This window comes from Myodes glareolus, chromosome 17, assembly GCF_982192425.1.
Source record: "Myodes glareolus chromosome 17, mMyoGla1.1, whole genome shotgun sequence".
Classification (NCBI taxonomy): Eukaryota; Metazoa; Chordata; class Mammalia; order Rodentia; family Cricetidae; genus Myodes; species Myodes glareolus.
The window spans coordinates 61544969-61572960 of NC_142042.1; the positions used below are offsets into that span (position 1 = coordinate 61544969).

A 27992-nucleotide genomic window follows, 5' to 3' on the forward strand; every position below is an offset into this window, starting at 1 on the left:
CCTGGTCACGTGCTGTGGGGACCGCAGCGTGGCGGCCGCTGTGGCGGTAGGGACGGCGGGCCGTAGGGCGACCGGAAGGTTTCCGGTTCCGGTGTAACGTTCGGGCTCCGTCTCAGGGGCTGAAGTTTGTGAGGTGAGTAGTGGCCCCGCGCCCCGAGAGGGTAGCCTTCGGTCCGAGCGGCCGGACAGGGCTGAGTCCGGCGGGAGGATCGAGCGGGAGTCGTCGGCGGGAAGCGGGGTAGAGGAGCGCCCGGTTCTTTGGGGGAACGAGTCAGAATGGGCTTGCTGGAGGAATAGGGCGGGGGCGGGAAGGAGCAGGGTGGGCAGACCTGCTCTGAGGTGAGGAGTTAGGTGGGACTCGTGGGGCGGGGACCGGTTGGAAAGACTGAAGATGGGGGCACTGGGGACCAGGGGTTTGCAGCTGAGAAGAGCAAGGGATTCCTTGGAAGCTGGCGTTCTGCTCCTGCTCATTCATAAGAGATTCTGCCTTCCTCTGCTCCCTCCGGTCCCCCCACCGACGCTGCCGCCTCCTCGCTGTTATGGTTGAACATTTGGTTAGTGACAACTCCGGTAGCTGAAACTTTCTTACCCGTTGACTGTCTCGTTTGCACGTTTAGGAAGAATCGGGTCGAATTTGAAGACATCCATTTGTTAGTGTAGTGCTTGGGCTCACATCCAATCTGCTAATATGCTTCAGCTAGTACTTTGGATTTTGAAATTGCGTACACTTTCTAGCCTATTATTGGATTGTAGTGGGTTGTAAGTCCCAGTAACATGAGGGCTCTTGACTATCTTGGTCACAGTTGTGTGTGTTTGAACATGCAGTAAGTATTCTGCTCGACAGTAGTTACTTAACTAGTTATTGAATGGAGTGCTGTGTCAAATGTTCCCATTTTCTAAGATGAGTAAACTGAGGCTCTGGAGAATTAACTTATTTGCCCAACGGCTTATAAATGGTGGTGCTTAGTATATTTACTGTCTGTTCAGTGAGCTCTTTGCTCCACTCTTGTTAGAGCTTGTGTTTGCTTTCTTTTTGATAGACTGTAAGTAAACTGCTATCTCATGATGGCACAAAACCGCTACCCCAGGGTTATTTCATAAAACTTGTCACTGAGGCACAGCCTTCCAGCTTCATTCAGACATATCAGAGTTACTACTAATTGGTGGCAGATCATAGGAAAAATGAATCCGTCAAGGCTGTAGGAGCTAATTAGACTGCATCTTTCTGCTTTTATGGTTTTTCGAGACAGGTTTTTCTGTAGCTTTGGAGCCTGTCCTGTAACTCACTCTTGTAGACCAGGCTGACCCCGAACTCAGAGAGATCCACCTGCCTCTGCCTCCCAAGTACTGGGATTAAAGGCATGCACCACCACTGCCCAGGGTGCATCTTTCTGTTTTATGAAAAGGTCCATGTAGCCAAGGGTGACTTTGAGCTCTGTAGCCAAGGCTAGACCTGAACTCCTAATTCTTCCGTCTTTACCTCCCTTGTGCTGGAATTTCAGGCTTGTATGATCTAGATGTCTTAAAATATTTTGAGCTGGTTGTGGTGGCACACACCAGTAGGATTTGCTGAAGGAGCCCGAGGCAGGAAGATTATGAGTTCGAGGCCAGCCTGGGGTACACATTATAAACATTGTTTTTTTGGAAGAGTAGTTCCCAAATCATACCATGATACATGGCAGTGCTTGGGGAGGCCATCTGGGAAGTTGGGATCAGAGCAGTTCATTGATTGTGATACAGCTATTTGGAAGAAAGTCAGAAGTGAAGTTTTCACTATGCTTGTGAAGATGTTTGAGATTTAAGATGTACATTTTACCCATATGTACTGTTGAAATTTTATGACAGCTTGCTTTACATAATAGAAGTTTGTTGTGGAGAGTTTGGAGCTAATAAATAATAGAAGTGAGAAGGAGAGAATTGAAAACATGAATAGCCATTTTTCTGAGCTTAGATTCTTTCTCGTAAGTCAGCTGACAAGTTCTGTAGAGTATGTGTTGGAATCCTGGTGTATAGCATGTTCACCACTGTGAATAAAACTACAGAGAAATGTAACAACGCTCTTAAGGATTATGAGACTTTACCACAGGAGGACTGACTGGGATAAACCCTCGTTCCCCCCTCAGAAAAGTCTTAGGTCAGAGCTGGGTTAGAGAGTGCCTTCTGAAGTAAAGTTGTCTTCTAGATTGATTCTTTAAATGTTCTGTCTGTCTGTCCTTTGCGTGACAGGGTCAGAAGTTAGCACTCATTCCTCAGACAGGTTATTCCCAGTTTGCTTATTTTTCAGATAGCATTGATAACTGATGCTGAATTAGAATTAAAACATCTAATGACTGGGGCATGGTGGTGTACTCCCAGAATCCCTGACTGGGCAAGAGGAGGCAGGAGGATTGCCAGTGTTAAGTTCTGCTTGAGCTACACAGTGAGCTCCTGTCTCAAAAACCAAAACAGCTAGTGGGACACGTCCTTCTTTTGAGACTTGGGTTTTGAGGCAAGTATTCCCGTTCATATAAAGTAGAGGTACATGAGTAGGAATGGGAAGGAGGTAGGGGGAAGCACTCCTTCCTAGTCTACTGTATCCTGACTTTTTTGTTTGATTTCCCTTTTCTCTGACTCTTGCTTGGTTTGTTTTAGGTGTAGTAACTCATCCCATTCGAGCTGTCGTTCTCCTTTCCCCCAAAATGGCGCTGTCTAAGCGGGAGCTGGATGAGTTGAAACCATGGATAGAGAAGACTGTGAAGAGGGTGCTGGGCTTCTCAGAGCCCACAGTGGTCACCGCGGCACTGAACTGTGTGGGGAAGGGCATGGACAAGAAGAAGGCAGCTGGTATGTACCTTTCTGATTCTTCTGACTCCAGGTGTAAATTCATCCCAAACATTGATTTGAACTTCCCTAGACTGTCTCTATTAGGAACAAATCAAAGAAAAGGTCAGAATAATGAACCTTTCCCCATCCTACCATCTTTGTTTTAGTTTGTTTTGGGGAACAAGGTCTCCTGTGAAACCATGTCTGGCCTGGAACTTGCTATATAGACCAGGCTGGCATTGAACTCAGAGAGATCCACCTGCCTTTGCCTCCTGAGTGCTGGGATTAAAGGTATGTACTATTCTCTTCCCCCCACCCACCTTTTTTTAAAGACAGGGTCTCATGGAGCCCAGCCTGGCTTCCAACTCATTATGTTATAGCTGAAGATGGCCTAAGACTTATGATACTCAGACCCTTACATCAGCAGTCCCCAACTTACGGATCTTGACCCCACAGGAGTCATATGTTGAATATCCGGCTTGTCAGATATTAATGTTATAATTCGTAACAGTAACAAAATTACAGATGTGAAGTAGCAATGAAATAATTTTATGGTGTGGTCACTACGACATGAGGGACTGTATTAAAGGGTCGCAGCATTAGGAGGGTTGAGAAGCACTGCTCTACATTCTGAATTCTGGGATTATGCATGCACCATACCTGACTTATGCGGCACTGGAGGTGGAGGAAACCAGACCTAGGCAAGCACTCCACCAACTGAGCCACCCCCTCCCTCCTTTTCCCTTCTTTTACAATGGGAAGAACTTAAACAACCAATCTTTCTCTTTCTCTTTATTATTTTTGGCACATTATAAATCACAGTCTTTGGCCACCATACTAAGTCACCTAGGTCAAGTCTGCTTAGGAAATACTCTGCAGCAAAGAGCCTGATCTGATTGACACCTCAGAGTATGGAAGTCTAGTAAGAGATAGGAAAAGGTACAGGGCGGTGGGTTCGGTGGTAGTCTTCGATGATTTGTTGTGTAGGAAGTTTAAGGTGATAATTGTCTTAAACCGTTTACTGGGTGCTGGGAATTGGACCCAAGCCCTGTGTCTGCCAAGCAAAGTACTCTTCCACAGAGCTACATTCCCAACCCTCATCTAAAACTTTGATGCTCAATTTAAGCAGATTTCTCTGGCTATACTTTCAGCTTCAAAAAAATTAGAACCTTTTATCTCATATAAAAGGGTCATTAAGTATAGCAGGAACTGGGAATTCTGAAAAGAAAATTCTTTTCTTTTAAGTTATTATGAAGACAAGATTTTAATATTTAGCCCTAATTGTTCTCTGTCTTCTGAATACTGGAATTACAGTATTATCATGCCTGAAGCTATTCTTATTTCTTATTTTAAATTTTATGTGTGTGTTTTGTTTACATTTTTGTATATACCCCAGAAGTATGCAGGTAGCTAGAAAGAGTCAGCTCTCCTAAAACTGGAGTTTAAACAGACAGTTGTGAGCCTCCATATGGTGCTGGGAATCAAACCTAGGCGCTCTAGAAAAGCAGCCAGTGCTCTTAACTGATAAGCCACCTGTTGAGCCCCTATAGTTTATGTTTTTAAATATGTGTATGTGCACGTGTGCCTGCGTGCATGCGCGAGCCTGTGCACATGTGTGCATTTAGGTAAATTGTGTGTGTGGGTATGGGTATGTAAGGGAAGATGCCCTCAGAGGGGTTAAATTGCCCTGAGGTCATAGGCAGTTATCAGCAGCTCATTATGAATTCTGGGTACCAAACTTGGGTCCTCTGCAAGAGCAGTATGTGCTCTTAACCGTTTCTCTAGTTCCCTACAAAGAAATTTTTAAATTTTTTTTTCCCCTGAGCTGGAGAGACGGCTCAGCAGTTAAGACCTCTGGCTGCTCTTGTGGCAGACCCAGGTTCAATTCCCAGCACCCACATGTCAGCTAACACTGTCTAACTCCAGGTCCAAGGGAGTCAGTGCCATCTTCTGGCCTCCTTGGGAATGTAGCATGTAGTGACATGTGCAGTCAAAATATAAATTTACGTAAAAGAAATAAAAAGTGAAAGCATTCTCCCTCCTGTACTAGTCTGTTCTTTGTTTCATGGTTGGTATTGGACTGTATACTTTTACCTTTTTAATCTATGGCCTCGTTTTTCCTGTCAGATCACCTGAAACCTTTTCTTGATGATTCTACTCTCCGATTTGTGGATAAGCTGTTTGAGGCTGTGGAAGAAGGCCGAAGCTCCAGACATTCCAAGTCTAGCAGTGACAGAAGCAGAAAACGAGAATTAAAGGTAGGTTGCGGTCACTGTCTAATAAGCTCAGGAGTGTTTGGAATAAGAAACGTGCTCAGCTTACCTGTTTACACTTTAACATAATGCCTGGTGTTGGGACTAGGGTTATAGCTCAGGAATAGAGAGTGCTTGCCTGGCATGCATGAGGCCCTGGGCTCAATCCTGTATTTCAATAAATAAAGAGTAAAAACAACAACAAAATAGAGCCCCCATTGTTTAAGAGGGATCATCAGACAGTAGAGGGGTAGGATTTGTATTATCACCATCTTTCAGTTATGAGCAAAATTCATTTAAAGTAGTCCCAAGAAGTAATTGATAGCTTTGTCCTTTTTTATACATTGTTCTATTTTCACCGTTCCCTCTTTACTACTTCCTGTAAATTGATTGCTCTAAGAATCTTGGACTACTTACAGTCTAGAGAGTTGCTTCCTCATATCTCCACTGCTTCCTGACTGTAAACCTCATTCTTGCCCATTAAAGAGATTTCTATTTAATATGCTTGTAGATAAAATGCCTGAAACCAACTACCATATAGCCCACATTTGTTTTGTACCCTATTGAGGGTCACTGACTCCATGAGTGGGATGTGTAAAAGAGTTAGAAATACTCCTCCCTTTTCTATGAAGTGCTTATGCTATGGGTGCTCTGTAGTTATGGCCCTTTTACATATGAGCACTGTCAAGCAGCTGATCTATCTCAGTTCCCTAATGAAGCCAATTTCTGTCTGACTTCCCTTTGCCTCTCTTGGGTTTTTGTTTGTTTGTTCTGAGATAGGTCTTACTATATAGCTAGCTAGCTCAGCCTGTCCCTGGAACTCTGATGTTCCCTCCGAGTGCTAGGGTTACAGGGGTGTATCACCATGATCCACTTGTCTTTATATTTAATATGTTTTCTTTTGTTTATGGATTTTTTTAAAGATTCATTTTAAAATTTTTATGTATGTGTATGCACACAGGTGCCCATAAATGTCAGAAGAGGGTGTCAAATCCCTTGGGGCTTGAGTTAGAGGTGGTTGTGAGCCACTATGTAGGTGCTAGGAACCAAACTAGTCCCTGGAAGAGCAAACTCACTCTTAACCTCTGAATCAACTCTCCAGCCCTTGTTTTGGATTTTTGAGACAAGATCTTGCCCCCAAGGCTAGACCGACCTCAAACTCAGAGATTCTGGCCCAGCCTCCGGAGTGCCGATATTCTAGGCACATGCCATGATAGTCACTCGAAGGTGCTTTTGGTACCTTGGATGTCAGTTCTTGTTCTGAGACATAAAAAGATGTGCAGTGTCTGCCTGGGGTTTGGGCCAGGTTACAGGACCAAGAAAAGAAATTCCTTTTCTTTTTGTTTTTATAGCTTTATAGGGTAATCAGAGAAATCAAACATACTCTTGCCTTAAATCAGTCTGCAATGTAGAAGTGAGGAGTTGCAATAAATCAGCTGCAGATTATAAAATCTGAGGAGCAGTTTTGTATAAATGATTATAGAATTTCAGACTTGGGTTAAACTTAAGAGGGATGGCTAGTCCACATGCTGTGCAGATCACAGTGGAGATTATGTTATGGTAGTACATGCCACTGTAAGTGCCAAGCTCACGCTCTGAATGAATTGACTACATTGGGTGGGGTAGTAGAAATGGTTTCTCGAGGGAGATATCTAGATAGCATGGAATATGGGTCCCATTTTTGGTCCATTCAAGTCCCCACTCCACACAATATATTATGGGAGAGTCCTTTTTCTTGAACTGTAGGAGTTCCAGGAAGCGCTCGCCCCTGGCTGAGGATATGTCCTTGCAAAACACGAGCCCTCCTAGTGAAGAGGGGATGTCACCCAAAGCCTACCACCGGTGTGTACATTTGCTTTTTCCCATTGTCCCTTCCAGTTGGCCACTCTTGGTCCTATTAAATTCATTTTGCAAATTAGTCAACATATTTGAGTTCCCATTGTATGATAAGAAGAAAATGTTATTGGGGAATACTAAAAAGAACAAGCCTCTTTTCTGGAAGAACTTAGATTTTAATTGGGAGAAAGTACTACCTAACACGGCAAACAGTGTCAGCAATCTTAATGTTATCTTATATGAACCAAGCTGTAAGTGCTCAAGAGAATGTGAAAGAACAGTTTGATCAGAGTGGGTTGAGGTGATGAGGAAAGCTTCCTGGAGGAGGTGAGTTTGAGACAGGATCTGTGGGAAAGAGTTTGGAGGCAGAGCACAATGTAGGCAGTAGCATTGGTGGAGATCTTGAGATGGGAACATTTATGAGAATGTGGGGATGAAATTTGCTTGAATGGGGTAGAAGGATGATGAAGTTGGGTGAGATGGTCCACTTGGTGGAGAGTCTAGAAGACCCTTCCAAAGTAGTTTGAAAGATTGTGTCATTCCCCTGGGAAAAACACAGGATGCTGGTAGGGTCGGGATGGTTCTTCCATTTTTCCCCTGGGGAGGGATACAATTCTTCTTTCATCTTCGGTTCCTTTAGGAGGTGTTTGGTGATGACTCTGAGATCTCAAAAGAATCATCAGGGGTAAAGAAGCGGCGAATACCCCGTTTTGAGGAAGTAGAAGAGGAGCCAGAGGTGATCCCTGGGCCTCCATCAGAAAGCCCTGGCATGCTGACAAAGCTCCAGGTTAGTTAAGAGAAGCAAAGCAATGTTGTGAGCTGAAACAAAAGGCACTCAGGTCCGTATTTACTGCGGTCTTGATTTGAATTGGTATTAACCATTTGGAAAAGTTTCATTTTTTGCTTTATGTTTTAGCAGTCCTTAATTTAATCAGAAATAGTCCAGCTAAGGATTATTGAAATTGTATTTATTAAGCACCTAGTATGTTATGTCATTGTTTGACCAATTGTCCACTTCATCATTATTGGGAAAATTAAATGAAACGGTAGCAGTAGGCTTGACTGTATCCTTAGAGCTTCTTTCTGAGCTTCATTAGGACATGCCAAGGGGGTTTAGAGAAACACATCTAAAGAGGCCGGCACTATTGCCTAGGGTTACATACAGTAGGAATTCAGGGGTTGGCACCATTGCCCATGGTTACCTACAGTAGAAATTCAGGGATTGGTAGCATGATTATTTTCTGGGACAAGGTCTTACTATTTAGCCCTGACTGGCCTGTGATCACTATGTATAGAACAGACTGGCCTCAGACTCACAGAGATAGATATGCCTGCCTCTGCCTCCCAAATGCTAAGATAAAGGTCTGCGCCAACATGCCTGATTGGCAAGCATAATTTAAAAAAAAAAATACTTATTTTATTTTATGTCTCTGTGCCTAAGTAGGTATATGTGCGCCATGTGCATGCAAGAGCCCGTGGAAATTAGAAGTATCACATCCCTAGAACTAGTGAGAGATGGTTGTGAACCACCGTGTGGGTACTGGGAACTGAACACAGGTCTTCTGCAAAGAGCAGTTGGTGCTTTAGCTCCTAACCATCTCGCCAAACCTGCCCCTCTTTAGTGTAATAATTTGGTAAGAAGTGTGCACGCATTACTTTCCCCCTTTTAGATTTTTGGGAAGTTAAGATGTTCATGCCTTATTCAACGTGCTACAAGCAGGAAGTGCACAGCTCTAAACTCATTGTCGGCGTCTCAGTCACCATAATGTATACTACCTAATACACCAGTCCTACCGTGGGGGAAAGAAGATTGAAAAATTCTAGTGCTTGATCGTAAAGGCTTACTAAAGTTTCTAGTTTATGATGCAAGTTCTGTATGTATGTGTGTGGTCTGTGTGCACGCACACATTTGTGTAGAGACATTCATGAACTTTTAGGTTTCTAGAACTGAATTCTTTTCATTTGGGAGCATTTATGGGAGAAACTAATCTTTTTCAATTTTTCCCTCTGGAGAACAGATCAAACAGATGATGGAGGCAGCCACACGACAAATTGAGGAACGGAAAAAACAACTGAGCTTCATTAGCCCTCCTACACCTCAGGTATTGTGTCCACATTGCTCTGAATTTGTTGTCATTCATGCACATGAGAGTCCAGACAGTCCACAGTCACCTGTATAACTACCATGGTATGTATGTATCTGTGTGCCTAGCTATCTCAAACCCTTGGATTTCTTTTCATCTCTGTCTTATAGCCAAAGACACCTTCTTCTTCCCAACCAGAGCGACTTCCAATTGGCAACACTATTCAGCCCTCCCAGGCCGCTACGTTTATGAATGATGCCATTGAGAAGGCGAGGAAAGCAGCTGAGCTACAAGCACGAATCCAAGCCCAGCTGGCTTTGAAACCAGGGCTGATTGGCAATGCCAACATGGTGGGCCTGGCTAATCTCCATGCCATGGGCATAGCTCCACCGTGAGTATCTTTCACAGACTTCCCTTATCACTTCTGAAATTTTAGGAGTAGTGAATTGAAGGTAATTTACTTGAACATTACTGATTTTTTTTCTCCCCTAAAGAACATTTAATAATTTCTTACCATTTCATACTTGTAATTTGTGTTCTAAATACCAATTACATTTAATTTTGGCTTTGTTGTAGAGTTCGTTGTGTGTTTATAATTGGTAGAACAAAAGTAATATTTTTAGCTATTATTGGAGGTAAGAATAGAGTCAAGGTTTCTGGACCTATCATTCAAGAGTTTTAGCCATTAAACAGTAGTGAGTGAGACCAGATGTTAGACTTGGTGAAATGTGGTGACACATACCTGCAATTCTATTACTCAGGAGGGAGTGGCAAGAAGAGTGAGGTAAATATGAATCTAGCCTAGTCTAACATAAAAAGCTCCAGGCCAGCCAGTACTGCATATCAAGACCCTGTCTCGTTTGTTATTGGTTTGGCATCCTAAGACTGATTAAAGAATTTAGGAGCAGATAGATGTTAAGAGGTGTATCCTAGTAGTAGAACATTTGGCTAGTATGCAGGAGGCCCTGGGTTCTCAATTCAAAGTATCACCACCACCACCACCACCACCACCACCACCACCACTACTACCACAAAAAAAGTAGGGGGCTGAGGCTGGAGAGATGGCTCAGTTATTAAAAGCACTGGCTGCTCTTCCAGAGGACCCAGGTACAATTCCCAGCATCTACCTGGAAGCTCACAATTGTCTATAATTCCAGTTCCAGTGGATCTGATCCCCTCACACAGACATACATATAGGCAAAACACCAATGTGTATGAAATAAATATAGGGGGTGGAGTGGGCAGACAGTGACTTAGTAGTTAAAAGCACTTGCTGCTATTTCAGGGGACCAGGGTTTGGTTTCCAGCACCCACAGGTTGACTAACAGCCATCTGTAAGTCCAGTTCCAGAGGACCTAAAGATAAATTTAAAAAAAGAATTTAGGAATAAAATAAGATTAGATAACAAATTCTTCTCAGCATGATTTTTAGAATTGATTTCATTTGATTATGCCCTGTATTTAGATACTCAGATAAATTTTTTGTGGCCTTTTTCCTTCAGTGCCTGGGTTGGAGCCTAGAGACTTGTGCTGGGCAAGTGCTGTAATAGTGAAATACAGCTCTAACCTGGTTTGTGTTTTAGCTAAAAAAACTGAACTAATCTACTTTGTTTTTGTTGTATTGTTTTGTTTTGAGATTTACTTATTTTACATGTATGTGTGTTTTTTTTTAAATATTTGTTTTTATTGTGTATACAATATTGTGTCTACATGTATGCCTTCAGGCCAGAAGAGGGCACCAGACCTCATTACAGATGATTGTGGGCCACCGTGTGGTTGCTGGGAATTGAACTCAGGATCTTTGGAAGAGCAGGCAATACTCTTAACCGCTGAGCCATCTCTCCAGCCCCCTGTATGTGTGTTTTGCCTGCATGTGTATCTGTGTAGTACATGGGTACCTGTAGTACATGGGGTCAGAAGAGATCATTAGATTCCCTGGAACTAAAGTTACATAGATAGTTGTGAGCCCCAAGAGGATGCTGGAAAAAACCCCAGGCCCACTGCTAGAGCAGCAAGTTCTCTGAACTGCTGAGCCATCTCTTCAGTCCCCTCCTTTGGTGTTTTTAAATCAGGTTTTATTGAGCACTAATGGGACTGCCTTCCCTAAAAGTACTTTACATGGTTGTCTTCCTTAGGCTGTTTCTTTTGTTTCCTGTGGATTTTGCTTGCTTTAATGTTGTAACCCATAGGATTTATTTCTTTGTGGACTTTTCAGGAAAGTAGAGTTAAAAGATCAGACTAAACCTACACCGCTGATCCTAGATGAGCAAGGTCGCACTGTAGATGCAACAGGCAAGGAGATTGAATTGACACATCGGATGCCCACCCTAAAGGCAAATATTCGAGCTGTAAAAAGGGAACAATTCAAGCAGCAACTGAAAGAAAAGCCATCAGAGGACATGGAATCTAATACCTTTTTTGACCCCCGAGTTTCAATTGCACCTTCCCAGCGCCAAAGACGCACTTTTAAATTCCATGACAAAGGCAAATTTGAAAAGATTGCTCAACGATTACGGACAAAGGTAATTCATAAGTTAAGACGCTGTTAGCTTCCATATTTTTGGGAATTAGATACATAGTTTAAAGCAATAAGTATATGGTTTAAGTGCTGTATTCCTAGAACATTTAATGTTTAGTATATTTCTCTTCCTGACTACTTTCTGCCTGTGTAGAAATTTTCCCCATAGACTGACAGTTGAGGAAGACAATTCAGAACCATTGTCTCGATTTCTTTTGATGAAAGATAGCCTGGCATTTAAAATTTACTACAGAAAATCCATGTACTTAGGAAAGTTGAAATGATATATAGACAGTTAAATAGACCTTTTTGTCTTCTCAGAGTGAGATTTTCATAGAATTCCACTAATGCATATCTGCTGCAAACACACTATGGAGTGAAGGGAGAGAGGGAGAGTGAACAAATAAATGAGTAAAGGAATAAAACAAAATTCCTTTCTTACCTTTCAGAAGTTGTGAATTCTTTTCATTAGGTATAAAGATTTTAACTAGGGGTGTTTTTAAATTTGTGACTCTGTCACCTTCCATTGTTCCAACTCATTTTCCTGTTTTGTTTTTTCTTGCTTTTAGGCTCAATTGGAGAAGCTGCAAGCAGAGATTTCACAAGCTGCTAGAAAAACAGGCATTCATACTTCTACTAGGCTTGCCCTTATTGCTCCTAAGAAAGAGCTAAAGGAAGGCGATATCCCTGAAATTGAGTGGTGGGACTCTTACATCATACCCAATGGCTTTGACCTGTGAGTTTGTTAGTTCATACTGGAAAGATGATGCATATGCATCAAATAACACTTTAAATCCAAAGGAAATAGATAACTGCACAGACATATATTCACAGACTTTCTTGAGTTATTTTTAGCTTTTGTGGCTAGTGTACCAGAATCAGACAAATAATAGAAGAATGAGTCTGTAGAAGATCTGTTTACTTATTTATTTTTCCAGTGCTGGGAGATGAACCCAGGACCTATTTTCTTTTGACTTCTTTTAGACTTTTACATTTTTTTCTTACTGTGTATTCTATATATTTTACATTTTTGTAAGATCCATTTGTAGGGCTAGGTCAGTGGTTGAACATATGGCTAGTATGTAGAAGCTACTTGGGTTTGATCCCCAGAACTTCAAAAAAAGAAAAAGGGAGGGGGAGATCATAGACTTTTTTCTTTTCAATTTGTGTGCAGGTGTGCACATGCCACTGCACATCTGTAGAAGTCAGAGGACAATTTTTGGAGTCACTTTTTCCTTCTACATTGTTGAGGAGGGTCTGGTCTCTCTTGTTACTTCCATTGTATCACACATAGGATTTTGCCGGCTCATTTTCTTCTACTTCCCTTCTTGTAGGAGTGTTGGGATTTCAGGTGTGTACCACCACAATCAACAATGGTTTTTGTTTTGTTTTGTTTTTTCTAATATTTATCTTTGTTCTATGTATATGAGTGTTTTGCCTGAATAGCTTGCAGGTGTATGTATATACACCACATATTTGCCTAGTGGAGGCCAGAAAAGTGTCAGATGTCCTGGACCTGGAGTTCCTGCTGTTTACAAGTCATTGTGTGAGTGCTGGGAACTGAAGCCAGGTCTTCTGGAAACAAAAATGCTCTTGGCCACTGAGCCTTCTCTTCTCTTGTTAGTTCTCTTGCTTTATTTTATAGCAGCCGATTTCTTTTCGTTCCTTTTTTTGTTTGGTTGGTTTTGTGTTTGTTTGTTTGGTTTGGATTAGTTTTGGTTTTTCAAGACAAGATTTCTTTGTGTAGCAGCTCTGGATGTCCTGGAACTCACTTTGTAGACCAGGCTGACCTCGAACTCACAGAGCTTCACCTGCCTCTGCCTCCCAAGTGTGGGAATTAAAGAAGTGCACCACCATTCCTGGCTTTTTTCCTTTTCTTTTTGCAAGTTCCCCATCCTCCCCTTCGTGAAGGCATTTGAGATAGGGTCTCATTATGTAGCCGTGGCTAGCCTGGAACCTGTCTCTGTCTCCTGGGTGCTAGGATTAAAGGGTGTGTGCCACCGCTGTTGACTTCTTTTTGAAGTATTAGTAATTGAAGCCAGAAACTTACATAGTTTAAGTTAGTGCTCTATCACAGCTATATCCCTACTTCTAAGGCAAGAATCCTTACTTGATGGGCAAAATAACAATAATAAAGCTTTATTAGCATAGGCTGGGGAGCTTGCTCTGTTGGTAAAAGACTACTTACTGTTCAGGCATCAGGACCTGAATTCAGTAGTTAAAAAAATCAGGTTTGGGGACTCAGAAATTAAGAGCACTTGTTGCTCTCCAAGAGAACCTTGGTTCAATTCCCAGTATCCACATGATGGTTTATAACCACCTGCAATTTCAGCTCTAGAATATCTAACTCTCTCCTCTGAGTTCTGTAGGTACCAGCACATATAATGGTACACATACATAAATGCATGCAGAACACAAAACACATTAAGTAAACACTAAAAGCCAGACAGTGGTGGCAGACCCCTTTGACCCCAGCTCTTGCGGGGCAGAGACAGGCAGATCTCTCTGAGTTCAAGGCCAGCCTGGTCTACAGAGCGAGTTCCAGGACAGCCGGCGTGAGAGTGCACATTCATGTGTGCTAGGCATGGTATAATAGTGCATGTCTGTAATCCCAGCACTGGGGAGGATAGGGACAGGAGGATCCTTCTAGCTTACTGGCAAGCCAGTCTAATCAGATCAGGAAGGTCTAGGTTCAGTGAGAGTGGATTTACCTCAAAAAGAATAAGTTGTAGAACAACTGAAAAAGGTCCTCAGTGTCAGCCTCTGGCTTCCCTCATGTGTACACACACACACACACACACACACACACACAACATACACATGAACATGTACATATGCAAACATTTTTTCGGAGAATTTTGTATATGTTCATTCTGATACATGACTTTAGGAACTTGCTTTTTTTTTTTTTAACCATTTTTTGTCAGCCTGCTTCTTAGTGACTCATTGTTACTAATAAGAAAATATGCTTGGGACTGTAGTTAATAGCATTAATAGCAATGTCTGCTCTTCCAGAGAGCCAAGATTCAATTCCCAGCACCTGCATGGCAGCTCACACTTGTTTATAACTCTAGTTCTAGGGATCTGTGTGAGGTGTCTGCCGTCCATACACTGACATACATGCAGGCAAAATACCAATGCACATAAAATAAAAATAAACCAGAAAAGGCAAATATGCCTATCAGGGATATTAGTGTTGATATTAAGATTATGAATGGCTGGTATGGAGAACATGTCCAACTTTTTTGAGACCCTTTTTTCTCAGTTTGAAAATCGTGTGTAATCTAAGAACCTGGTATAGGTAGTATACAGAAGAACACATAGAGAACAGATACTTTTTCTTTGTGTCTCTAGGCTACTCTTGATATCATCTCTACCCACATATCTTGTTTTCTCTTCTTCCTCCAATTTTAGTACAGAGCAAAATCCCAAGAGAGAAGATTATTTTGGAATCACAAATCTTGTTGAACATCCAGCCCAGCTTAACCCTCCAGGTAATGTATATATTATCCAATAGATTATGATTATCCAATATTTTGGACTATGATTCTAGTACAGTATTAGCCAATAGAAGTTATACAGAGTAGATGAGTTCTCTGCTGTGCTTTCCAACCTATAGCCTCTACCCACATGTGATTATTGTGCACTGGAAAACTGAATTGCATTAGTGAAGCTCAGAGCCTTGCAGTTAAATTTTAATTAAGCTAAATAGTACAGTCAGCTAATGACTACTGGGCAACATTGAGATCATCAATTACCAAATCAGTGCCTCATCTGCAGTTGGCCTCGCTGATATCACAAGTTGGACTTTTATCGTTATGCAATTCCATAACCACTGAAAACTGTCCATCTGTCATTTTGCTTTTATTATTTTTTTTTATTATTTTGGTGTTTTGTTAATTTATTTGTTTTAAAGAAAGACCTCACTGTGTAACCTTGCTGGTCTGGAGCTCACTATGTAGACCATGCTGGCCTGGTAATTGTAGAGATTCTCTTCCCTCTGCCTCTGGAGTGCTGGGATTAAAGGTGTGCACCACCAGGCCAACACTCCTTCCTTTCTGTGTATTTTGGTTGTTTTCATAGTCTGCTTCCCTTAGGATTATTAGTAAACTACCATTCCATTGTTTATACTATTTGTTAATAAATGTAAGCCTCTCTTAAATCACAGCACTCAGGAGGCAGAGGCAGATCTATGTGAGTTCGAGGCCAGCCTGGTCTACAGAGCTAGTTCCATGATAGTTAGGGCTGTTTGTTATACAGAGAAACCCTGTCTTGAAAAGCCAAAAAGAAAAAGAAAACAAGAAAAGTAAACCTATTCGTCTGTTCCTGTGCCTGGGTGGGGGTTAGGGCTGAGCGGTGAAGGTGAAGAGTCTTCTGGAGACCCAAAGGTCTCTTGACTGGGAAACTGAAGCTGGGAGATGTATGCTAATTCACTCACTTGCCCACATCATCTGAGATTTCTTTGGACGGTTTTCCTGGCAATGAACACCACGTGTGTATACATGTAGACACACAGATGCCACAACTCTCATGTGGAAGTCAGTGTACAGCTTGTGAGTTACGTGTTCCTGGTTCCCATTTGTGATCTTTGGCTTTATTCAGTCTTTTTGTCTGTTTTTGGATTTTTGTTTTGTTTTGGTAGTAAATGTCCATTAGTTCAGTCAAAAGGGATAGGTGGTTTAACTTGGTGTGTTAGTATATGCCTATAAATCTACCACTGTGGAGACTTAGGATTCCATGCAAGCAAGGGATACACATGGAGATCCTATCTCAAAAAGGGGAGATTTTTTTTTTCATACTTGAGTAACTTGAGACAGAGACAGCAGAGATTGTAGTTGTGGCTGTTTTCCATCGTTGAATGTGTTTATTAAGTCACTTAGAGCATTGAGAATTTTCTCATAAAACAGCTAATAAACTTCCTTTAAAAATTATGTGCCCAAAAAAAAAAAAAAGTTATGTGCCATGCCAGGCAATGGTGGCGCACGCCTTTAATCTCAGCACTTGGGAGACAGAGGCAGACAGACCTCTGTGAGTTCGAGACCAGCCTGGTCTACAAGAGCTAGTTCCAGGACAGGCTCTAAAACTACAGCGAAGCCCTGTCTCAAAAAAACCAAAAAAAAAAAGTTATGTGCCTACCAAGGTCTGACACTGGTGGTGTTTGCCTTTAATGCCAGCACTTAGGAGACAGAAGTAAGGTGGACCTCTATGAATTTAAGGCCAGCCTGTTATACAGAGTGAGTTCTAGGACAGCCAGGGCTACACAGAGAAACTGTCTCCAAAACCCAAAAAGAATACAAAAATTATGTGCTTACTAGCTGGGGCTAATGGTACATACTCTTTTAATCCTAACACTCAAGAGGCTGATGTGATTTGTTTGAATCACTCCAAAGTTTGAGGCCAGCCTGGGGTGCATAGAAAAACCATGTCTCAAACAAATGAAAAACCAAGAGAGTTCTATAGATCCTAAAGAATTTTAATACTTTTTGTCAGGTGAATCAAGATAATACCATAGTAGCAAATTCACTTGGCAATAGTTCTAATAAGTTTACAAAAATACATTGAAACAATAAGATAAAAGTAAGACATCCCTTGTCCAAAATGCTTGGAAAAAAGTTTCAGATGCTAATTTTTCATACTTTGAGATTTGCATAACTTTTGAATGTTTCTAATGTGGAAACTTGAAATATATCAGTAATAGTGAAAAGTTGTTAATTTCAGGGCCAGGAGGTGGCTCCTAAGGTAAAGCATTTGCTGCAGAAGTGTGAAGACTGGAGTGTGGATCCCTAGTGCCTGTTTGTGGTCCCCCGGGGTAAAGAGTCTCAGTATTTAAAGTAGAGAACAATCAAAGAAGATAACAATGTGCATACATACAGGCATACACATATGGATACGTATGTGTGCCAGCACACCACACGTACACAGAAATTAAATTTGTAAAGCTTTCTGGATTTCTGAAACTGGAAATATAACTCAGTTGGTAGAGTTTTTGCCTTGCATGCTTTGGATCCCCAGCCCTGCATAAAGTGTGTTGCCATAATACACTTTTATTCCAGCACTCCAAGTAGAGAGATAAGGTCGGCTGGGTGGTGGTGGCACATGCCTATAATCCCAGCACTTGGAGACAGAGACAGGAGGACCTCAGTGAGTTCAAGCACATCCTGGTCTACAGAGTTTCAGGACAGACAGGACTGTTACACAGAGAACCTTTGTCTCTGAAACAAACAAACAAAAAAACAAACAAAAAAGTTCAAGGTCATCTTCAGATACATGCTGAATTTCAAGCCAGCCTAGGATACACAAAACCCTGTCCCAAAAATAATTTTTGGTTTTGGAGTATTGAAAATTTTAAGTGTTTAGGTTAGGTACATTCAGCCTATTATACAAGCTAAAATCAGGGACTCAGCTTCATCAGATTTTATTTAACTGACATGAGTATGTGTCAGAGGAATATGGGATTTCTTTTTTTTTTTTAACTGTTGACTAAACATGCTTTGGTGGTAAAGGGTTTTTTTTTTTTTAATTTTAAATTCATTTTACCATTGAGCCCATTGGTCCTGTTGGTTAGACTGTGGTGTTAAAGATTTCTCTTTTACTAAGAGTGAATGGTCTGGAGGTGACCAAAAGCTAGAGCTGCAGGTGGGTCAGCCACCCAGTGTAGGTCTATAAATCAAACTTGGGTCCTCTGTAAGAGCACTATACACTTTTTTGTTTGTTTTTGGAGACAGGGTTTCCCTATGTAGCCCTGTCTGCCCTGGAACACACTCTGTAGACCAGGCTGGCATCAAATTCACAGATCCACCTGTGTCAGCCTCCTGAGTGCTGGGATTAAAGATGCACTTGGTTTGTTTTTCAAGACAGTGTTTCTATGTTAAACAATCCTAAGCCATCCTGGCACTCACTTTGTACCAGAATGACCTCTAACTCAGATCTACTCTGCCTATAGAATGGTAGGATTAAAGGTGTGCACCACCCATGCCCAGCATGGAGCACTTTTTTTAAAAAAGGAAATTTATTTATTTTTGTTTAGGCATGGGGGGAGCCTATGGGAGTGGCATGTTGGTGTGTATGTGTGTATGCTCTTAACCACTGAACCATCTCTCTAGCCAACCCCTTCCACAGGATCACCTCCCCCATTCCCTAGTGCTAAAATTAAGGTGTTGTTTGTATAGTGGTTAGCATGGCTTCATTCCCAAAACAAAACTTATTGTGTAGGTTAATGGTTTTTAAATTGTATTCCATGGAAACAGCAAAGTTCAGAAAGTAGAACTTGAGTGGAATTCTATAAACTTTTACTTCTCCAAAGCCTTATGCAGCTCTGTTTACACATTACATTTGGTAAAAGTGTTAATCCTCGTGAAAATCCTCGTGAAGAAAAACATGAGAGATTAATACTTTTTTTTATATATATTTATTTTATTATGTATACAATATTCTTTCTGTGTGTATGCCTGAAGGTCAGAAGAGGGCACCAGACCTCATTACAGATGGTTGTGAGCCACCATGTGGTTGCTGGGAATTGAACTCAGGACCTTTGGAAGAGCAGGCAATGCTCTTAACCGCTGAGCCGTCTCTCCAGCCCTGTTTTTTTTTTTTAAGACAGGGTTTCTCTGTAGCTTTGAAGTCTGTCCTAGAACTAGCTCTTGTAGACCAGGCTGGCCCCGAACTCACAGAGATCTGCCTGCCTCTGCCTCCTGAGTGCTGGGATTAAAGGCATGCGCCACCACTGCCCGACTTGAGATTAATACTTTTACTTAGTAAAACATAACCATATTATTCCTCTCACCACGTAGAAATAGCTAATAAACCAAACACAGCTAGGGGATGCCTGTCATTCCAGCAATTTTGAATGGGAACAGTAAGACTGTGTCTGTCAACCTCCTCCCTCCACTGTTTCCAGTTAATGGTTCTTCTAAGTCTTGGGTGCTCACCTAAATCTCTCTGTACTATCAGGCTTTGGTAACTCGTTTCTCTTTCTCACAGTCGACAATGATACACCAGTTACCCTTGGCGTATATCTTACAAAAAAGGAACAGAAGAAGCTTCGGAGGCAAACAAGGAGGGAAGCACAAAAGGAGCTACAGGAGAAAGTCAGACTAGGTCTGATGCCTCCTCCAGAACCCAAAGGTATGTGTCTAGCTGACCCTGCTGCCACAAAGTCAATCGGTCTGTCTGTCTGTCTTTTTTTCACTTAGAGGCATTTTAACTGGTTGGAAGTTTTTGTTTGTTGTTTCTCTGAATCATTTACAGGTTTTTCATTTATTTATTTATTTACTTTTTTTTTAATCTATGCTGCGTTTCCTTATGACAGATCAGCACATTCTATTATAGAAGTCATTTAGGGCTTGCCTTTTTTAATATATAATTTATTTAACTATTTTATGTGCATTGGTATGAAGGTATCAAATCCCCAGGAACTGGAGTTACAGACAGATGTGAACTGCCATGTGGGTGCTGGAATTTGAACCTGGGTCTTCTGGAAGGCCAGCCAGTGCTCTTAACTGCTGAGCCATCTCTCCAGCCCGTTGCTTTTTTTTTTTTTTTTTTAAGCATTATTTGCTGTATTGACTCCCCAGAATTTATTAAAAGGATGCTAGTCTTAAAATTCATGAAGACAGTCAGGTGATGGTGACACATGCCTTTAATCCCAGCATAGGCAGAGGCAGGCAGATCTCTGAGGTTGGCACTAGCCTGTTCCATAGAGTGAGTTCCAGAACAGCCAGGGCTACACAGAAAAACTCTTGTCTAGAAAAAAACAAAGAAAAAAAATCATGAAGACAATGGTTGTAGTATTTGAGGAATTTTATACATAATTCTTAGTATATAGATAGGTATGATGGCACTAGCTGGTAATCCTAGGTCTTGGGATGGTGAGTCAAGAGGATCTCATGTTCCAGATTAACCTGTATTACACAGGAAGTTCCAGGCCTGTCTGAGCTGCATAGTGAGACCCTATCTCAAAAAGAAAAAAAAAAAGTGGGCATGGTTGTGAACACTTTTAATCCCAGGAATCAAGAGATAAAGCCTGGCCTGGCCTCCATAGAGAGTTCTGGGACAGTCATAGCTACATAGAAAAAGATCCTATCGTTCCTCCTCCCCCCCGAAAAAAAGATATTTTCAAAAACAAAAGTACAGAGCTGAGCGTGATGACACCTATATTCCCAGTACTTGAGAGTCCGGGACTTAAGGATGGCAAGTTTGATGCCAGCCAGGGTGTATAGGGAGACCCTGTCTCAAGAACACAAAAATAGAGGCCAGAGAGATGGCTCAGTAGTTAAGAGCAGTGACTGCTCGTAGAGAGAACCTAGGTTCAGTTACCAGCATCCAGATGGCATCTTGGAACCATCTCTAACTCCAGTTCCAGAGGAACTGATGCCATCTAGACTCCATGGTGCACTTACATGCACACAAGCAAAACATTCATGTACATGAAATAAAACTAAAGTCCTTACAGAAGAGGGGACTGAAGATGGTTTCTTTGTATCCCTAAATGTCCTGAACTCGCTCTGTAGAGAGATAACTCACCTGCCTCTGCTTCCTCAAGTGCTGGCATTAAAGGCATATGCCACCACTACCTGGATTATAAGGTTTTTGTCTTTGTTTTTGTTTTGTGTTGACAAATAAGAAATAAATGTGTTTTATAATTTAAAAAAAAACTGAATTTTTAAAGATATTTTGATCTTCTACAAAAATCTATGTTAACTGAGTGGGACTTTCAAGATATTGTAGAAAGTGAATTTTGAGTAGAGATTTGAAATAAGCCATGTTTGTGAGCAGAGCAAACAACAACAAATCAGATTGTCCTCGCTAGAGACATACTTAGGAGATTGGGAGATTGATTGCTGTTCTCTTTCCATTGTAGTGAGAATCTCAAATTTAATGCGAGTATTAGGAACAGAAGCAGTCCAAGACCCTACGAAGGTAGAAGCTCACGTCAGAGCTCAGATGGCAAAGAGACAGAAGTAAGTGTGGTGGGTCGGGTGGGGCTCAGGACACCTCCACACCTTTTGCCTTTCCAGACCCTCCTGGGGGCCACATTGGAGGGAGGGGAGAGTCCTCTGTTGCTCTCTCTTTCCTTAGCCCTGCCTCTGATCTGCAATGCCTTTCTCACTTGTGGATGTCCTTCCTGTCACGACAGAGCGCACGAAGAGGCCAACGCTGCCAGAAAACTTACAGCAGAACAGAGAAAGGTCAAGAAAATTAAAAAGCTTAAAGAAGACATTTCACAGGGTGTGCACATATCTGTGTATAGGTAGGTGTCCACATAGGCAACTGTCCACACCTTGTTTCTTTTTTGAGACAGAGTCTCTCCACATTTCACAGCTGTCCTGGAACCTACTATGTAGACCAGCCTGGCCTCCTGCCCCTGCCTCCCCTGTCCTGATATTAAAGGTGTATTCCATCACATCCTCTTTGCCCCTGAATTCTCAATATCGTTCCAATGCTTAGGACAGAATCACTGTGGCCTTAAAGCATATCTACAGGTTATTCATCCTTTGTGAAATCTAAAGTACCTCATTTCTCTAGAAAACATTAATTTTTGTTTGGTTCGTTGTTATTTGTTCTTCAAGACAGGGTTTCTCTGTATAACAACTCTGACTGTCCTGAGCTTTAACTTTTTTTTATTAAGTATATGGTTTTTTCCTGATGTACCATAGAAGCCTTTCATCCTCACTCCAGAATATATTTGTACCCTGGAAATATATTTTGATTTTTGTATTGATTTAATGTCTTCATTTTATTCTTCTAGGTTAGCTCTTGTATGCCTTATATTTTTTTAGATGTGCTTATTTCTTTTAACTAGTTGTTTATCAGAAATGGTACATTATTACAAAACTAGTGTTTATTCAGATTAAAATTTTTGTACCAGATGGGATGATGCATATCTATAATTCCAGCACTTAGGAGAAGCAGGACAGTTTTAAGCTTAAGGCTAACCTGTGCTAGTAAGTTTTTGGCTAACCCGGGCTGGAAAACAACAAAACAAATTCTAATAATAGAGAGGAGCGCTTAGAAAGAGTCCATCCGGGCTGGAGAGATGGCTCAGCGGTTAAGAGCATTGCCTGCTCTTCCAAAGGTCCTGAGTAGTTCAAGTCCCAGCAACCACATGGCGTCTCACAACCATCTGTAATGAGGTCTGGTGCCCTCTTCTGGCCTTCAGGCATACACACAGACAGAATATTGTATTCATAATAAATAAATAAATCTTAAAAAAAAAAAAGAGTCCATCCTTCCCCCCTTCCCTTATCTCTTTGGACCACTGTCTATAGGTAATTACTGTTTACAGTTCTTGATGTCTCTGTTTAGAAAAATCTCATGAATATGTGATATCTACATGATAGCATCTAGAAGAGACAGGATTTAAAGCTTTTTATACCTTCTGGAACAATGAACTTATAAATACTTTTGGATGATAGTAAGTACCTCTTCTTCATTCATAGAATAAATTCTAACTACTTACTATGAGGAAATACAGGACTAGTACTTGGGAAGCAGATGCAGGCAAATCTCTTGAGTTCAAGAGTAGCTTGTTCTACATTGTGAGTTCCAGGCCAGCCAGCCCTACATTGTGAGACCCTGTCTTTAAAAAAAAAAAAAAAAAAGAAAAAAGAAAAAGAAAGAAATGTACTTACAAGAGAGTAGAAACACAATTCTGTGTTCAAGGTGTTGATTTTAGAAAGGTGAACATTTCAGATCCTTCTTTATTTGCCATTCCATTCAGGCAGCTTTGATAATAAACTTGAGACGTAACTAAAATTTCCCTCCTCTAGAGTTCGAAATTTGAGCAACCCAGCCAAGAAGTTCAAGATTGAGGCCAATGCTGGGCAGCTGTACCTGACAGGGGTGGTGGTACTGCACAAGGATGTCAACGTGGTGGTAGTGGAAGGGGGTGAGTGTGCAAAGAATTGAGAGAAACCATCCCTATACAGCCCTGACCCTCAGGTGATTGGCATTGTGGGGAGAAGGGAGAGAAATGTGGTATTTAGAGATGTCAGTGAATCTGATGTATGTCTGTTTCTGTGTATGCTGGAGTAGAAGGCTGCACTTTGGTTTCTGGGGTTTGTTTTCCTGACCAGTACTGTCTGAGCATTAGGCAAGCGCAGAGGGCCTTTCTATCTAGTCTTTGCAACTCTCTCAAAATTCTCTTTCCAGGCCCCAAGGCCCAGAAGAAATTTAAGCGTCTCATGCTACATCGGATAAAGTGGGATGAACAGACATCTAACACGAAGGGAGATGGTGAATTGGGGTTAGAAGGGATCAAATGGGAGAGCAGTGGGAGGTGGGAATAATAGTTCTTTCTATTCCTTTTCACCCTTCCTGAAACGCCTTAGTGTTCAAGAAGTTCAGACAGACTTACTCAGTTTTTTTTTTTTTTATTACTTTTTGTGTGTGTGAGAGACAGGGTCTCACTGTATAGCTCTGACTGGCCTTGAACCTGCCTCTGCTTTCTAAGCACTAGGATTAAAGGTGTGTGCCATCCTGCCCAGCTAGGCTGACTTACTTAGACAGTACTGCTAGATGTCTATGTATTATTTATTGCATTATCATACAAACTACTATTAAAATTATTCTTTTTTAAATTTGTTCCTGTTTTATGTACATTGGTGTTTTGCCATGGGTGTCAGTTCCCCTGAAACTGAAGTTATAAACAGTTGTGAGCTGCCATGTGGGTGTTGGGAATTGAATCCAGGTCCTCTGGAAGGGCAGCCAGTGCTCTTAACTACTTAGTTATCTCTCCAGCCCCTTAAAATTATTCTTTTGCATATTCTTTAAGAGTTTTCTCCCAACTGGCTTTCTCTGTTTTGGTTGTAAGTTCTGGTTGTGAGAGTATATTTAAAGTCAGCAAACTATGTGTTCGTATATACAGTGTCTATCCTGTATTATTCTTTAGTCAAAAGTTTCTTGTTAGATATAGCATGGTGGTTCACACCTGTAACCTCACCATTTAAGAGGATCTCCTAGAAGCTTAAGGCCATCCTGAGCTGTGTAGCAATTTTAAAGCAGCCTAGGCTACATGAGTTACCATCTTGAAAAAAAAAAGTTAGTGTTTGTTTTTAATTGCTTTAGACCTAGTGGTATCTACCCTTAACCCCAGCACTTAGAATATGGAGGTAGGAAGAGCTTGGGTTTGAAACCACTGAGGACACATGCCAATTTAAAGCAGATAAGGACTACATATGGAGACCCTGTCTTCCCCACCCCTAAAAAATATTTAAAGTATTGGGTGTATAAAAACAGATATTCAGAAAGTTGTTGAACAGCTTTCTACTTTAGTCAGGAAAAGATACCCTGTGTTTTATTGTTTTGAGACAGGATCTCAATGGTGTAACCCTGGCTGGTCTGAAACTTTGTACATTGACCTAGCTGGCCTCATACTCAACAGAGATCTACCTTCCTCTGCCTCCCAGGTCCTAGGATTAAATGTATAAACCATCATTCGCTGCCACAGAAAAGATACTCTGGAGTTAGGGCTGGAGTTCAGTGGTTAAGCATTTGTCTACCATGTTGTTGAGCTGTATGGGTGTGGTGGGGATGAAGAAAGAAAAGACACTTAGTGAGGCCTGATTGCTGAATCTTATAATCCCAGCACTCAGAAGACTGAGTCAGGAGGATGGCCTCAAATTGAAGGCCAGTTCAAGCTACAGAGTAAAAACTTATCTTTAAAGAAAAAAGGAAAGAAAAGAAAAAGGCAAAGGCCAGGTGGTGATGGCACTGTCTTTTAATCTCAGCACTTGGGAGGTAGGCGGGCTCTGTCCTTTGAAGGCCAGCCTGGTCTGCATAGTGAGACCCTTGTCTCAGCAAACAAAACAAAGATTGAGCTCTTTTTTCTTTTCCAGATGATGAGGAATCTGATGAAGAAGCTGTGAAGAAAACCAACAAATGTGTACTAGTGTGGGAGGTTGGTAACCTTTGTAAAATGCTGAAGTAGAAAGTTACCTGGAGCGTTTAGAGCAACTTTTAGTATATACCAACTGAAAAGTGTATGGGAGTGCTGGTAGTAGGGATACACATTGGAAATTAGATATTTCTAAGCTTGAATGTGAGGGGAGTAAATTATATTTCCCCCCTCTGGGTATAGTAAGATATGCACTAGATCTAAGAATCTAATGATGGATGGGTGAGACCTGGGAGTGTAGCCCAGTGACAGAGTGCTTATCTAACATTTTATTAGAATCCTGAGTTTGATCCTCAGCTCTGCAGCAAAACAAAGAGGATGCTGGCAGAGTCAGATCTGACTCAGCTGTCTGAGTCAGTGTCAGATTTCATTGCCTTATCTATGAAATACGGGTGTGATTTGATCTCCCTGACTTGTTGGTGTAGTTGAGAATAAATTAAAGCAGGCCCAAATTCACTCACATTGGGTGTGCTTACAGCCTCCTGTAACTCCAGCTCTAGGGAGATCTGACCTCTTGTTCTTGACAAGGTATCTACACTCACATGAACACATTTTTCTTTCTTTTAAAAAAATTTTTTTTTATTTTTTATGTATGACTGCTTTGTCTGCATGTATATTTGAGTGTATTTACATCACATGCATGCCTTAATGCACATAGAAGCCAGAAGAGGGTGTCAGAGCCCCTGAAACTGGTGTTACAGATGGCTGTGACCATGATATGGGTGCTTGGAACAGAACCTGGGTCCTCTGCAAGAGTAGCAGTTGCTGTTAACGCCTGACTGAGCCATCTCTCCAGCTCTTTTTTTTTTTTTTTCTTTTGCCAGATTATGGTGTGCATGCCTTGAATCCCAGTACTGGGGAGGGCAGAGGCAGGCCAATCTTTGTGAGTTCAAGGCCAGCCTGGTCTACTAAACTAGTTCCAGGACAGTGAGGGATATTACGCAAAGAAACCCTGTATCAAAAAAACAAAAACTTAAAATAATAACTAACTTAAAATGTTTTTAATTTCTATTTTATGTGTGAGTGTTCTACATGAATACTGCATCCAGAAAAGGCATCAGATATCCGATCCTGTTCTGTTCTGGGTGGCTGTGAGCGGCTGTGTGGGTGCTGGGAATTGAGCTCAGGACCTCTCGAAGAATAGCCAGTGCTCTTAACTGCTGAACCATCTCTCTAGCCCCTAATTTTTTTTTTAAATATATATATCTTTAAAAACAAAAAGAAGATTTTTGTTTTGTTTAGTTTTTCTAGACAGGGTTTCTCTGTAGCTTTGGAGCCTGTCCTGGAACTAGCTCTTGTAGACCAGACTGGCCTCGAACTCACAGAGATCCACCTGCCTCTGCCTCCCGAGTGCTGGGATCAAAGGCGTGTGCCACCACTGCCCAGCTAAAATGAAAGAATTCTTAAGGCTAGTAATGTTACTCAGTATAGAGTGCTTGCCTTACATGCTTGACACTGTAGGTTCAATTCCCAATGCTGAAAAAAATAAAATAATCTCTGATTCTAAAAATGGTAGTGACAACAATTGTTATATATACACATATAAAATCATGCAAATATCTAAGACATGAGGTTATAATTTTATTATTATAAAATAATTCTATTATTTTATCATAGAATCATATTTCAGAGAGGCATGTTGCTTCACAAATGTTACTAGGTGTTTTAAAAGAATCTTATATCAGATGGTCAGTGGTGGCGCACCCCTTTAATCCCAGTGCTCAGGGGAAAAGGCAGGGGAATCCCTGTTAAGTTCAAGGCCTGCCTGGTCTACAGAGCAAGTTCTAGGACAGCCAAGACTACAAAGAAACCCTTTCTCAAAAAAAACAAAAGTCTTATTTTAGTAAGTTGAAGTGGTAGAGTGCTCGCCTAACATGAATAAGGCTCTGAGCTCAACTTCCCTTACTAGAAAGGGGCTAAATTAGAAAGCTTATTAAAGGGCTGGAGAGATGACTCAGAGGTTAAGAGTACTGGTTCATTTTTTAGAGGTCCTGAGTTCAATTCCCAGCAACCACATGTTTGCTCACACCCATCTGTAAGGAGATCTGGCGCCTTCTTCTGGCATGTACATGTATAATAAATAATTTTTTTTAAAAAGCTTATTAAATTCCTGTCTCTCTTGGACATGATGGCATATTAGGATGCTGAGGTAGGATTTCTAATTCACGTGTAGTGTAGACTAATAGCAAGTTATTCTCTTCAGATAAGTAAACAGATAAAATTTTTGCTGCTCACCTAGGGTACAGCCAAAGACCGGAGCTTTGGAGAGATGAAGTTTAAACAGTGCCCGACAGAGAACATGGCTCGTGAGCATTTCAAAAAGCATGGGGCCGAACACTACTGGGACCTTGCACTGAGTGAATCTGTGTTGGAGTCCACTGACTGAGACTACTGCTAGCCCTGTGTCTCCTTTGCCTTCGTTTCTTCCGTCTTCTCACTCGCCTTCCCAACCTTCCCCACCGTGTGTGTGATCTCAGAACTGTGCCAGGCAGTCGTTGGGGCAAAGAGACTACCTTGTTTACCCAGTCAGCCTGGTGCTACCCTTCATCCTGTATGTGCATATGATTAAAGAGTTATTTTTAAACTTAGTGTCATGTTTTTCATATA

At 41.4% G+C, this 27992-nt stretch overlaps 1 protein-coding gene across 4 annotated transcripts; it reads left to right on the forward strand.

The window, feature by feature from the left end:
- On the forward strand, positions 1 to 27969 carry Prpf3 (pre-mRNA processing factor 3). Of its 4 annotated transcripts, none has more exons than XR_007230709.3 (16): positions 1 to 133; positions 2632 to 2823; positions 4930 to 5060; positions 7531 to 7677; positions 8909 to 8992; positions 9145 to 9365; positions 11189 to 11495; positions 12061 to 12227; positions 14906 to 14985; positions 19472 to 19615; positions 21351 to 21450; positions 21627 to 21740; positions 23260 to 23378; positions 23642 to 23735; positions 25327 to 25388; positions 27625 to 27692. XR_007230709.3 is itself a non-coding variant. In XM_048427879.3 (16 exons), exons 2-16 carry the CDS (start codon positions 2679 to 2681, stop codon positions 27769 to 27771), a joined length of 2052 nt encoding a protein of 683 aa, XP_048283836.1. In that variant the 5' UTR covers positions 1 to 133; positions 2632 to 2678; the 3' UTR covers positions 27772 to 27969. The 4 variants fall into 4 exon arrangements, 3 of the variants coding, with proteins under 3 accessions (XP_048283836.1, XP_048283837.1, XP_048283838.1); XM_048427879.3 differs by having other exon boundaries at positions 23642 to 23725; positions 27625 to 27969; XM_048427881.3 differs by lacking the exons at positions 1 to 133; positions 2632 to 2823 and adding an exon at positions 6801 to 6896 and having other exon boundaries at positions 4929 to 5060; positions 23642 to 23725; positions 27625 to 27969.
- Positions 27970 to 27992: the final 23 nt, after the last annotated feature.